At 32.4% G+C, this 14,856-nt stretch overlaps 1 protein-coding gene across 1 annotated transcript in view; it reads left to right on the plus strand.

Moving 5' to 3' along the window:
- LOC142333875 (diuretic hormone receptor-like) overlaps positions 1 to 14,856 on the plus strand; it is a 635,861-nt gene that overhangs the window by 173,875 nt on the left and 447,130 nt on the right. Inside the window, exon 3 of the mRNA XM_075381453.1 lies at positions 10,611 to 10,788. Coding sequence (XP_075237568.1) covers positions 10,611 to 10,788 — 178 coding nt within the window. The remainder of the gene's footprint in view (positions 1 to 10,610; positions 10,789 to 14,856) is intronic.

Genomic DNA, 14,856 nt, shown 5'->3' on the forward strand with positions numbered 1-14,856 from the left:
CCGTTCATTGTTTCTTCTAAATCCTTTTTACTCTCGGCTAGAATTACTATATCATCAGCAAATCGTAGCATCTTTATATTTTCACCTTGTACTGTTACTCCGAATCTAAATTGTTCTTTAACAACATTAATTGCTAGTTCCATGTAAAGATTAAAAAGTAATGGAAATAGGGAACATCCTTGTCGAACTCCCTTTCTTATTACGGCTTCTTTCTTATGTTCTTCAATTATTACTGTTGCTGTTTGGTTCCTGTACATGTTAGCAATTGTTCTTCTATCTCTGTATTTGAACCCTAACTTTTTTAAAATGCTGAACATTTTATTCCCTACCTTATCGAATGCCTTTTCTAGGTCTATAAACGCAAAGTATGTCGGTTTGTTTTTCTTTAATCTTCCTTCTACTATTAATCTGAAACCAAATTGATCTTCTCTTAACACTTCTTCCACTCTCCTCAATTCTTATTTATAGAATTCTAGTTAAGATTTTTGATGCATGACTAGTTAAACTAATTGTTCTGTATTCTTCACATTTATCTGCCCCTGCTTTCTTTGGTATCATTACTATAACACTTTTTTTAAAGGCTGACGGAAATTCCCCTTTTTCATAAATATTACACACCAGTTTGTACAATCTATCAATCACTTCCTCACCTGCATTGCACAGTAATTCTACAGGTAATCCTGTTTTTTACAGGAGCCTTTCTGCCATTTAAATCTTTTAATGCTCTTAAATTCAGATCTCAGTATTGTTTCTCCCATTTTATCCTCCTCACCTTCCTCTTCTTCATCTATAACACCATTTTCTAATTCATTTCCTCCGTATAACTCTTCAATATATTCCACCAATATATCGACTTTACATTTCGTATTATATATTGGTGTACCATCATTGTTTAACACATTATTAGAATTTAATATAAGATATACAAGATATAGATATATATAAGATATAGATTTAATTCTATATAAGTTATTCTATATTTTTTTTGTGTTTCTTATCTATTAAAAAAAAATATTTTTTGTAAAACATAAAATGTTTTATGTTTTTCAACCATAATTTGTTATTTTTATTTTAAACCCCAAACTTTTTTAAAAATTAATTAAAATAAATCCTTTTTTTCAATTATTCAGGGAAGAATTTTAAATAAAACCAAAAAAATATATATATATCCCTTAAATTGGGTCAAAATCTTTGGTAAACGACATTCACAAAAAAAGCGTTTTTGAATGTATATCAATTTATTAACTTTTTTGTTTATTATTTCATGTTAAACGAATAATTTTCCAACAGGATAAACCAACTGTAAAAATCATGATGAAAATTTATTTTATTAAAACGATTTCTTACGAAAAAATTTAATGTGGCAAATTATTATTTATTGGGTATTATTATTGATAAGGGTATTATGGGTCAATAATTCCAACATTAACTGTTAGGAGATTTCATAAGAAAGCTACCTATTGTAATGGGTACCATGATTAGACTTCCGGAAAATTTCGACATATCTTCGCGTTTCACATCCCCCAGACCCCAAAACCACCGTAAGCTCAAAAGTTTATATATATATATAAATTTTACTTTCTTGTGGACACGATAACTGCCGTAATTTTCCGCCAATCACTTTAAAATTGGAACATAAAATACAACGATCCAAAATCTCGGTAGATTTCGATAATGGGTAAACCCGGACAATGAGGGGTCGAAATGGGAGGTTTATTCGAAAAAAAAATTCTTATTAAGTAAAATATCGAATTTGTTTAAAGTTCTTACTATTCTTTGGATAAGGGCCTAAAATTTATTTAAGTAAAATCTTTGGATATCACCAACCATTGGCCAAGAAAAGTGAAAAAAATGGGGTTTCAAAGACAAAAAACATCATACCTCCCTTAACACTTAAGTAGTCGCGCGGCGTACAGTATACGTCATATGAACTTTATGAATAAAAACTCGTAAATCAAAATTAAATATTTGTTTGTTCAAAATCTTCTTGAATCTCCGGAAATTCTTTACCGATTGCTTTGAAATTGTATCACAACGTTACATTGGAATATGCGCGTGTTTTTATATACCTTCTATTTATAGGTGTGTTCGATATAAGCTAAAAAACTACTGGACCGATTTACGCGCGGGCAAAAAGGGAGAAAGGGAAGAAGGGTAAAATAGAAAAAATAAAAAAGGGGAAGATAGGGGAAAAGGAAATGGAAATTTAATTTCGTTAAAACATATTTTATATTTGTAGATGATTAATTATATATAAGAATAGAAGAGAAATTAAATTTATTTCTTATTTATTTCTAATGAGTTAATAAGAAGTATAAAAGTATTAGAAAGTAATACGAAATGAGTTAACTCTGAGAAATAAGAGAACTTAGTTACCTTTGTTTATTTTTATTTTATTACTCGTAGAAATAGGTAGAAGTAATTTCGTGATAAATTATGTACTTAGAACTATTCTTGGTTTAGACAGTAACGTATTGTTGTTTTAAAGCGGGAAGTACTTCTGTGGGGAACAAAAGTGTGACCACTTATGTCCATCCATTTTATTATACTTCAGACAAAGACAAAGTAAATATTAAATTACGTTTTTAAAGTAACTTTTCCTTTTGTAAGATATATATGAATGAACTGTTAAAACAATACATTACGTTTTCATTTATTATTAACTTAATAATGAGAAAAGATATATATTTTGTTTATTATAAGAAGACGCTTGACCTAACTATATAAATTTTGATGTCATTAACTTGTTATTTGTAGCAGGAAGTATATAGAAATTTATTTCAAATTTTTTTTTTTTTTTTTTGTCTTCAGTCATTTGACTGGTTTGATGCAGCTCTCCAAGATTCCCTATCTAGTGCTAGTCGTTTCATTTCAGTATACCCTCTACATCCTACATCCCCAACAATTTGTTTTACATACTCCAAACGTGGCCTGCCTACACAATTTTTCCCTTCTACCTGTCCTTCCAATATTAAAGCGACTATTCCAGGATGCCTTAGTATGTGGCCTATAAGTCTGTCTCTTCTTTTAACTATATTTTTCCAAATGCTACTTTCTTCATCTATTTACCTCTTCATTTGTCACTTTATCCACCCATCTGATTTTTAACATTCTCCTATAGCACCGCATTTCAAAAGCTTCTAATCTTTTCTTCTCAGATACTCCGATTGTCCAAGTTTCACTTCCATATAAAGCGACACTCCAAACATACACTTTCAAAAATCTTTTCCTGACATTTAAATTCATTTTTGATGTAAACAAATTATATTTCTTACTGAAGGCTCGTTTAGCTTGTGCTATTCGGCATTTTATATCGCTCCTGCTTCGTCCATCTTTAGTAATTTTACTTCCCAAATAACAAAATTCTTCTACCTCCATAATCTTTTCTCCTCCTATTTTCACATTCAGTGGTCCATCTTTGTTATTTCTACTACATTTCATTACTTTTGTTTTGTTCTTGTTTATTTTCATGCGATAGTTTTTGCGTAGGACTTCATCTATGCCGTTCATTGTTTCTTCTAAATCCTTTTTACTCTCGGCTAGAATTACTATATCATCAGGAAATCGTAGCATCTTTATCTTTTCACCTTGTACTGTTACTCCGAATCTAAATTGTTCTTTAACATCATTAACTGCTAGTTCCATGTAAAGATTAAAAAGTAACGGAAATAGGGAACATCCTTGTCGGACTCCCTTTCTTATTAGGGCTTCTTTCTTATTTTCTTCAATTGTTTTATTTCAAATATAAATCGATAATTAAAATTATTTTTGTCATAATAAAAATCAATAATATAAAACTTTATAAATTAAAACACCTTCCTGCAGGATATATCCCTCAGGATATAATCCCTCGGGATGTATTCTCTATCCTGCAAGCTACATCCTGTTTTCCTGAAGGATTTTCCTACCGGATAATTTAACCTACGAGAAATACCTGCAGTTTAACAAAAGTTTAGATTGAAAAAAAATAATGTCTAATTTTACGGTATAGTAGGTAAAAAATTAAGAAAAGTTTCAAGATATTTATAAAAATTAAATTTATTTATTATATAAATTAATACACCATAAATGAAATTAATTTAATTTTCCTGTAATAAATTTAAAAAATGAACAGGTCATTCTATATAAAAAATAAATCAGAAAATAAAGTTGTAATACTTTCCTGGGAATGGTTATTTAATAATCTGGAAAAATAATACAGTGAACCCGAAAATAACAAGCTCGCTGTACCTTGATTGTAAAGGGCTAATTCCGGGATTTGTTTGGTTTTCTATCTCATTAATGATAAATTAACTCGCTATTAGCGAGGTATCAACGAATCATAAACTTGGTTATTAAAAGAATTTTCATTTTCAATATATTATAATTCAAAAAAAGTTAATCTCAATACAAGGGAAATAATATTTCTTCATTTACGAAATATACATGTACGATTTATACGTAAAAATTGTGACATCTTAGGTTCGTTCAGGTCAGGTCTGAAAGGTGAACAAAAGATTTGTAATAGAACGATGTGGAGTACGTATAATTCAAGTATATAATACAGCCGGCCTCCGTGGCGCGAGTGATAGCCTCTTCGGAGGTCCTGGATTCGAATCCCGGTCAGGCATGGAATTTTCATACACGCTACAAATCATTCATACCATCCTCTGAAACAATACATAACAGTGGTCCTGGAAGTTAAAGAAAAAAAAGTACGTAGCACAATTTTCAGTGCGGTATTACAAAGGTTGGCAATTATAATTATTTTAATTATTCGGGTTTTCTGTTTTCAAACTTCTAGGAAAGACTGGGACCAAACAATAATCCGTCAAAATTGCCCAAAGAAGTTCATCGAACTCTAGAGCATATTTTAAACGATTTAAGTCTGAAGAGGTGCGTGATTAAAGATAAATTTTCATCTGTTTTACCCCCACTGGAAAATTTAGTAGTCGTAATTTTAAGTTTAAAATTACAGTACTCTACCGTAGAATCAGTTAAACAAACAGTAATTCCAAACGGACAGTTTTAGACGGTACCAGATTTATGAAGCGAGCTTGATGTAACGTATTTTAAAAAGTCCCGTCCCGTTCCACCCCATATTTCAACGGAAGATTACCATGATATAGACGATATACTATTCTCAGGATTGATTAACTCGATAAAAAAATCAGCCTTTCAAGAATACTCAATAGATGACTACCCAACAGCCGATGACGATGTTCATACTACAGAAATTACGATTGATGAAGACATTATTACTGAGGTATAGTTGTACAGGTGATAGCGAAGCCGAAACTAAAAAAAAAAGATGAATCTACTGTTCTCCCAGTCGTATCAGGGATTGATGCTAAAGAATATTTTAAAAAATTAACGACGTTTATCGAGACAAATAATTTAAGTGATGAATTTATGGAGTACTTGATTTGACTCAATTACGTATGTGTTAAAAATCTACCTTTTTTAAGTATACTTTTAATTTAATTTAATTTTATACTAGGTCTGTTCAGAAAATAACGGAACATTTTTAATTACGAAAAATGGAGATATTTAGTGACGTTCGGTTGGTAGTATTGTGTTCCTCATAACCTCCTCTGTAACCACTTCTTTTTGATTATTCATATCTCGTTTAGTTTTTGTGTTATTGTTTTTAAAGAGCAACGTGTTTAAGTATACAACATAAGATTTTGTGTGAATCTGGAAAAAAAAATCACGGAAATGTTTCAACTTTTACCGAGTTCTGGAGATGATGCCCTGGGTCGTATACAATGTTACGAAGTAGTCGTCAGTCAATTAAAGATGACCCTTGGCCAGGAACGCCTTCGAATTCAACCGATGACACCCGCGTTCAGAAAATCAACAATCTGGTGCGTGCAAATAGCCGATTGACTGTCAGAGAACTTGGAGAAAAGGTTAGGATCTCGATTGGATCACACCGTGACATTTTAACTGAAAGAACATGCATCGAATCGCAGTAACGTCTCTTCCTTGTTTGATGACCAAACAGCAGAAAGAACATCGAGTACGGCAACTTCTTGAACGAACAAATCAATGACAATGAAACATTGATGCGAAAGATCATAACGGTAGATGAAAACTGGGTTCACGGCTACGACAACGAGACAAAAGTTCAATCATCAAAATGGATTGGCAAAGGATCTCAACGCCCCAGGAAAGCACATCTCTAATATCAAAGTGACGCTCTCTATTTTTCGATTTTAATGGAATTGTACATTTTGAATTTTTGCCTCTACGTGAAACAGTGAACCGTGCGTACCATCTAGGCGTTTTACAACGTTTACGTAAATAAATCCGCAAAAAGAGAACAGAATTGTGATGATTCCTTCACCACAACAATTTGCCTGCACAGTTAGCGTTGTCAATTCGTCAGCTTTGTCCCAAAAATCAGATGATTATTATCCCTTAGCCTTCTTACTCACCGCATTTGGCTTTTTGCGATTTTTTCTTAATTCTTAAATTAAAATCAATGATGAATGGACGCCGTTATCAGACTGTTGACATCAAAAAAAATTCGTCCAGGACCTTAAGGGTATTTAAAATGATGATATTCAGGACTGCTTCGCGAAGAGGTATCACCACTGGGAAAAGTGTGTGAATAGGTTTGGGTAGTATTTTGAATGGAACAAGGACTAAGAATCTGTAAAATTAATAATAAAAATTAAAAAATAAAGTTCGGTTATTTTTTGAACAGACCTCATACTCACATGAAACATATTTAAAGAATTTATAAATACACTCTATTAGCTGCTTTAATAACTAATCGGTTATAATTACCAGCGTCATTTTTTAAACAACGATGTTTGGTTATCTCTCAAATAAATATTAACTTATTCAAGAATGATGGTTTTTACTTCCTTGTACATAGTTCAACAAAGTATTGTAACGCGAAAAAAATTTGGGTTTTCAGATTTCAACGGAAGTATCCATTTTGACCATCCTAAATCTATTTTGACTAGTTTCGGCGTGACGTCTGTATGTACGTACTTATGTATCTCGCATAGCTCAAAAACGATTAGCCGAAGGATGTAGACATTTTGGATTTGGGACTGTTGTAACATCTAGTTGGGATTACAATCAACTTAACCAAAAATTTTCAAAAAAGCCGAAAATCCCCCCCAAAAAAAAAATGTATTTTGGACATTTTCTTAACTACAATAATGAGTCCTCATTGAGAGATTTTCAACGATATATCGTAAATAGTACTTATTTTCATTGGTTCCAGAGAGCGCCAAATGAAATTTTAATTCATGAAATACAGAATGTCCCATATAAAACGCAACCCATCAATCACTCATCCATGAAATTTCAAAAGTTAAGCTTACTCCCCTACTTGTTACTGAAATGGACTCGTCCAACATCTGAACATCGCGGCGACGCAGTAGAACACTACCGATAGTAACAACAGTGCAATCATAACGTTCAGTGTTTTGCTAGAGACATGATGGTGTTTTCGCTAGATGAACGTGTTTTCATTGTCGAGTCGTACTTCAGTACGAAATCAGTGGTTGCAGTTGCAGGATTTGTTTCGCCATAAGTACCCAGATAAACCGGCTCCTAACAAAACATCAGTATTAAGGTTAGTCGCAAAATTTCGATAGACCGGTTCTGTTAATAACAAGGAACGCAAAAGATCTGCGTCGGTGTTGAATACAGATACAGTCGCCGAAATCAAAGACCGATTACTCGCCTCGCCAAATAAATCGATCACACGTTTGTCTGCTGAAATTAATTTGTCTAAATCAGTCGTTCATCGGGCGATCAAACGATTACAATTACGTCCTTATCGCATTCAAACGGTTCATCGACTTCTTGAGCCCGATAAAGAAAAACAGCTACAATATTGTCAACGGTTCCGTCGATTTCTGCGCGAGGGAATTAACGTTATGGATTCGTTATTTATCACAGATGAAGCACGGTTTCATTTGGATGGCTACGTAAACCTGCAAAACAGTAAAATTTTGAGTGCTGAAAATCTCCACGTTTATCACGAAAAACAATTACACCCGCAGAAGTTCGGCGTGTGGTGCGTGATATCGCGGAAGAAAATAATCGGTCCTATTTTTTTCGAGTACACCATTAATGCAGAACGATATCAGGATATTTTATTTCGGTTCATCGCAGTCTTGGAAGAGGAAAACAGACACTGCCGGCTACAACATGACGGTGCGACATCGCACTACGCAGGTTCAACTTCTGATTTCGTCGAGGAATTCTTTGGTAATCGTGTTATCGGTCGAGGCTTGTGGCCACCAAGATCTCTAGATTTGACTGCGGCGGATTTTTTTCTAAGGGATTACCTCAAAGAAAAAGCCTATAGCAACAAACCACGAATACTTGAACAATTGAAAGTCAATATTAAACAAGTCAATATTAATATTAAATATCCGGCCACAAACTTTGAAAAAAGTTGCAAGAAACGCTGTAAAAAGAATTGAGATGGCGGCCACTTCCAACATTTAGTCTAAATGTCAGGTAATGGATGGTAATAATAAAAATTCCATTTACATTTACACATGCCTTTTTATTATTTCAATACCTACCAATATAAGGTTGGGTTGCGTTTTATATGGGACACCCGGTATTTGGATCTGATAAGGGGAACATTGGTACGAATCAGACTTCATTTCCTTTTTTTTAACAGTATTTTTTTTTAATTTACGTATATTGATTTATTAATAATTATTAACCACTGGTTGTAATAAGTTTTACAATAAATTATAAAAAGAAAAAGAAAATATGAAAAAATATAATTTTATGTATTTTTCATTTCAAAAAAAAAAAATGTATATATGTAATTTAATAGGCGTAAAAGGAAATCATTGGGTGTCCACATCAGATTTTTTAAATAAAATGTAAATATATATATATATATATATATATATATATATATATATATATTAGTTATGATATGATAATATTACAAGAAAATTTGTATAAAAAATCATTAGTGAAAGTTTTCAGATTGAAAAAAAAACTGGTGGGGATATAAAGTGGATAAATTTGTTACAAGTAAAGTTGTTGCATTACCAATATTGGACTGGAACGTATAAAAGGATCACTATTTGTGAGTGCACGTGTGCGCCTTCGCGTGCTCAAGTCTAAATTTCTATTCAAGTACTTTCTACTTTTTAAAAAAAAAAAAAGTCGGGGTCATTGTATTAAATTACGAAAGAATGAAATTCAATTTTCACTGGATTTTTCTTTTTTTCTAATCACCGATTGGTTTATAGGCTGTATAAAAAATAATTTAATGAAATATATATATATATATATATATAAAGAATAATGTTAGAAACTCACTATAACCATTCAGCGCTACCATACAGTGGAAAAAATTTGAACTAACAACTGTATAATACATATTTATAATTTATTATTAAATTTATAACAAAGACTAATAATTCTAATATTACCTAACTGAAGAAATATTTAAAAAAATAATTTCGAAAATATCTTCTAAGGACATAATTCCATTTAGATAAATGGTTATTATTTTTTTTTAAATTTCTTATTGAATAAAGATTAGTCATATTTAGTTGTAAAAGTCAACGTAACTTTATGTCTCAAAAATCTTTTTTTTATAATTTCATGATTGTGTAAGAGTCCAGCCATTATGATTTTTTTGTGAAATTTTGGCAGGATATTTTTTTAAATAAATTACAGTAAAAAAAACAATACCGTGTAGTTGGTTTTTGACACACAACACACACACACACACACACACACACACACACACACACACACACACACACACACACATACATACACACACAAACACCACTTAATTTAAAACATTTATCATTTTTTTAAAATATTATATTTTTTCGTTTATTTAATTCAATAATTCTAACTAAAGCGCACGCGCATACCGTATTTAATATACGCGGATGTGGCGGTACTAGCGGCGACAGTCGGCACTAACTAAACTAATATAATTTCACAACTTGCATAGAACAAATTTTGTTTGTATGGTCAGCAGACCGGTGTAGCCGCGAGGTTTAACGCACTAGATACCGAATTATCCGGGCGGTCGATTTTGAGACCCAGCCAAACCGAATTTTTTTTTTTTACACTTTAAATGTTATTCATTTATTTGATTCTACCACTTACCAGTGACGTCACAATATAGGAGATGACTACAGCACAATTTTTTTGGGGTAGGGGTTCAATTTTAAAAAAACCTTTTTGGAAATATTGTTATTTTTTAATTATTAACTAATGCGCCTAAGAAAAATTGGATCTTAATAAAACGAAATCTCGGAATAACGAGGGTGACCTTTTTCTACAGTCTCGCCCCCTTGACCTTTTAAGTTGAAAATCTAATGGCATCAATGCTCCATATATAGAAGTAAGCTGACCACTTTTGATTAAAAAAATCGGTCCAGTAGTTCTGGAGATATAAGGTGATTTATATTAATATCCGGAAAATTTTCATTCCATTTTTTTGTTTTCTTACTTGTTAAAACGTCAAGATCCGGTGAAAACCGCATATATACCTAAATTGGACCGATCTAGAAATATAACGCTATCTAGAAGGGAAATCAATATTATCTTTTACTTATTTATTTATAATTTTTTGTTTTCTATATATATTTTTTTTTTTTTTTCAGGAAGTAGAATGTATGATAAAAATTCACAAAGACATAGAATTGGCAATGATAGCACCACTTCCTCCCAGATGTCCTCGTAGCTGGGATTCATTACTTTGTTGGCCACCTACCCCACCAGGTATAAGAGCCTCATTACCATGTTTTGAAGAATTAAATGGAATTAAATACGACACTACACGTAAGTAATTTTTTTTTTAAATTATATTTTCATTAATTTATTTGATAATAACATTTTTTAATATTGTAAAAATATATGTTGTTCCGTGCAAGGATTTACATAAGAAATGGTTTTTTTTTTTGTTTTTAATCTTTCAATAATGTTAGATTTATATATTTTTAATATGGTGTATATGGAGTGTGTTAAAAAGATTTATTTAGAATGGATAGTATACAGCTCCGTGATTGGTAGGCAACTATCGTTAAGTTAATTCGATTGCATTGTACACTCGCACGTTTAACCTCTGATTGAAAAATCTACAATACTACTCGTACATCTGCAATTTTTGCTAAAAAAAAAAAAAATCGCTTACTCTTAAAAAAATAAATACACTATATATACAAGGTCTGTAAATAAAATAATGAGACAGGTTAAGAAAAATTTTTTATTTACAATCCGATTATACATGGACTCTAACACCTTCAAAATAGTTTCACGCAGCGCTTCAAACGGGCTTCCCACTCTTTATAACAGCGTTGGAAATCAGAATCCGGAGTAACCTCCAGATATTCGGTTACATTTTTTTTCTTTTTTTCTACTGTTCCAGAATGGTGTCCTTTGAGGTGTTTTTTTAAAGTCGTGGACAGGAAAAACTCGGCTCAAATCAGGTGAATAAGGTGGTTGAGAAACTACAAAAATGTTTTTCTTTGCCAAAAACTCATTAATTGTGAGTGAAGTGTGATAAGATGCCTTGTTATGATACAGCAACCAGTTGTCTTTGATGGCCGGTTTCACGCGAGCAACTCTTTTCCGTAATCTTTTAAGAATTTTCGGGTAAACATATTGATTTACAGTCTGTACTGTAGACAAAAACTTATTATGGACAATGTCATTACTATCGAAGAAAAAAATTAGCATGGTTTTGATTTGCTTATTTTTGGGACGTATTGAGTTTGAAGTGTGCCACTTCTTGCTCGGGCGTTTTTTTTTCTGGTTCGTACTCAAAAATCCAAGATTCATTACCAGGAATAACATTTTTTAACAAATCAGGATCAGTTCCAATTCGCCCTAGAAGATCGCGGCACACTTCCACCCTGCTTTTTTTCTGTTCAACAGTGAAGTTTCTTGGAACAAATTTTACACAAAATTTTTTTTTATGTCCAATTCGTTTATCAAAATTTAATGGACTGTGGTACTTTCCTGGAAGTTAATCGTATTAACATCCAGGAAAATGTAACATCAGGAAAATCTTTTCCTGATGTTTAAATTAATTTTTGATATAAACAAATTATATTTCTAACTGAAGGCTCGTTTCGTCTATGCTATTCAGAATTTTATATCGCTCCTGCTTCGTCCATCTTAAGTAATTCTACTTCCCAAACAAAAAAATTCGTCTACCTCCGTAATCTTTTATCTTCCTATTTTTACATTGAGTGGTCCATCATTGTTATACTACATACATTACTTTCGTTTTAAAACGAAAGTTTTAAAATAATATTTTATATTTAAGTATATTAATTTCATGATTATTATTTAAAAAATGTTTCTCTCATCTTTTGTATCCCTAATTTTATGTTATTATTTCAAGAACAAAAAAAAAGTAACTCTTTAGACACACCTAACCGCGTGAATGGGGGATAAGTGAGGTCCCATACACTACTGACTTATGTGTCCCAACCGCTCACTTGTCATATATTTGCTAAAATGGGTAGGTGCACCCCGTCAACTACTAAAAATAAATATGACATCAATAAATTAAAATTTATTTCGTCTAAACAGCAATTCGCTGCCACGCCTAGGTCGCTGAATGCCAGAAATTACCTGTCCACCATATTTAAGCGCTTGAAGCCTTAATTGGCTGGTGGTCAGCCATATATCTCAAGGTTAGCTTCCCACAGCAATGCTTTAGAATTCTTTCCCTTAAGTAACCTGCTGATGTAGGTTGAACATAGCAACCGCATCAAGGAACTCCCACACGGTCCGACAATGCTGCTTTCGTCACATTGACTCGCCGCTTGTGAGTGGCCAATTTTCCCCTTGACCTCTAAGTTCCAGGTGGCCCGGTCTCTGCCCCTCCCCCAAGACCAGTGCAGTCAAACATCAGGTTATATTTCATTAGACTTCCACTTAGACGCGCAGCTCATCAGCTACCAGACGGAACCAGACATTGATTAGGTTGATTTGCACTTGGGCACCCTTCGCCCTTAAAAATGAGCTCGGGGAATACCATCCCCACAGATCCTGTATAAATTTATACAAGGATCTTTTCTTAGTCGTGGTATTCCATTCCAGCTGCCATGCATCCATCGAAAGGCTCTGCAGCCTTTTCCACAGGCTGGAGATGGACAACTGAACGAAATGTATACTGAATGGTTGGGAAACACTGTATTAATGAGTAAATTCCATTCATTTTTGTTTTTTAATTTTTAAATGTTTATTATCCTTTAAAAAAAAAATTATTTTACGACATAAATAAAATGCTGTGTTTTTCGACCCGAATCTTTTAGATTTTACCCCAGACAACTTAGAAATAACTAAAAATAAAGTTGATTTGTTCAAGTGAAATTTATCTGAAAATCACTAAATTTTGCCTTATTTTGAATTCCATGAATTATAGAACGGCTAAATTTTACCGAAGTCTCAGAAATCAAGGTAAATTCTTTCAATAGATGGCACTCGCTAACGAACCTATATTTATATGAACTTTGTTATTTAATTTTACCCATGACAGAACGGAACGGTATATGCGTTTAAGGTAAGAGGTTGTCTGTTTGTCTGTTACCATTCTCCTCAAAAACTACTGGACCGATTTGAATGCGATTTTTTGCATTACACAAGTATTACCAAAGAGCATATTTTTAGATTATTTTTACGGTTATAAGCCACCAGGAGACGCTGCAGAAGATTTGTTTCTTTAAAACGGCTTTGTAGGTTTTTTAAAATTTTTGATTTTATCATTTGTCACCAGTAAAATGTCTCGTAAAAGTTTTTTTTTTTTTTTTTTGTCTCAGTCATTTGACTGGTTTGATGCAGCTCTCAAAGATTCCCTATCTAGTGCTAGTCGTTTCATTTCAGTATACCCTCTACTTCCTAACAATTTGTTTTACATATTTCAAACGTGGCCTGCCTACACAATGTTTTCCTTCTACCTGTCCTTCCAATATTAAAGCGACTATTCCAGGATGCCTTAGTATGTGGCCTATAAGTCTGTATCTTCTTTTAACTATATTTTTCCAAATGCTTCTTTCTTCATATATTTGCCGCAATACCTCTTCTCTCTCTCTCTCTCTCTCTCTCTCTCTCTCTCTCTCTCTCTCTCTCTCTCTCTCTCTCTCTCTCTCTCTCTCTCTCTCTCTCTCTCTCTCTCTCTCTCTCTCTCTCTCTCTCTCTCTCTCTCTCTCTCTCTCTCTCTCTCTCTCTCTCTCTCTCTCTCTCTCTCTCTCTCTCTCTCTCTGTGTGTGTGTGTGTGTGTGTGTGTGTGTGTGTGTGTGTGTGTGTGTGTGTGTGTGTGTGTGTGTGTGTGTGTGTGTGTGTGTGTGTGTGTGTGTGTGTGTGTGTGTGTGTGTGTGTGTGTGTGTGTGTGATTATTTTTCCCAGTTACTTTAAGTTTATGATACGTATTAAATTTCTTTTTATTGATATTAATATTTAATTTATTATATTTTTGATAAAGTATGTTTTTTAAAATTTAAATTTAAACTTACATTTATGATGAAATAGCTAAATAAGAGACAAAAATTATAGCAAGTAAATAAATATTTTTTTATTGAAAAAAATATATATATAAAATTATACAAAAAATATATATTTTTCAAATCTTCAAAGATAAAAATTTATTTCTATGTATTTTTTTTTTTAAACAATGTTTAAAAGAATTAATCTCCTGCCTCAAAACAAAAAATTTCAAAAGAGAAATTGTAGAGAGTTTGATTCTGAGTAAAATGACTAGAATAAAGTCCATAGAAACTAAATGCAAACGTAGGAATTTCGAAAAAAAATATTTTTAACAAATTCTATATATTTTTTTTTTTTGTCTTCAGTCATTTGACTGGTTTGTTGCAGCTCTCCAAGATTCCCTATCTAGTGTTA

This window comes from Lycorma delicatula, chromosome 13 (genome assembly GCF_047948215.1).
Source record: "Lycorma delicatula isolate Av1 chromosome 13, ASM4794821v1, whole genome shotgun sequence".
Classification (NCBI taxonomy): domain Eukaryota; kingdom Metazoa; phylum Arthropoda; class Insecta; order Hemiptera; family Fulgoridae; genus Lycorma; species Lycorma delicatula.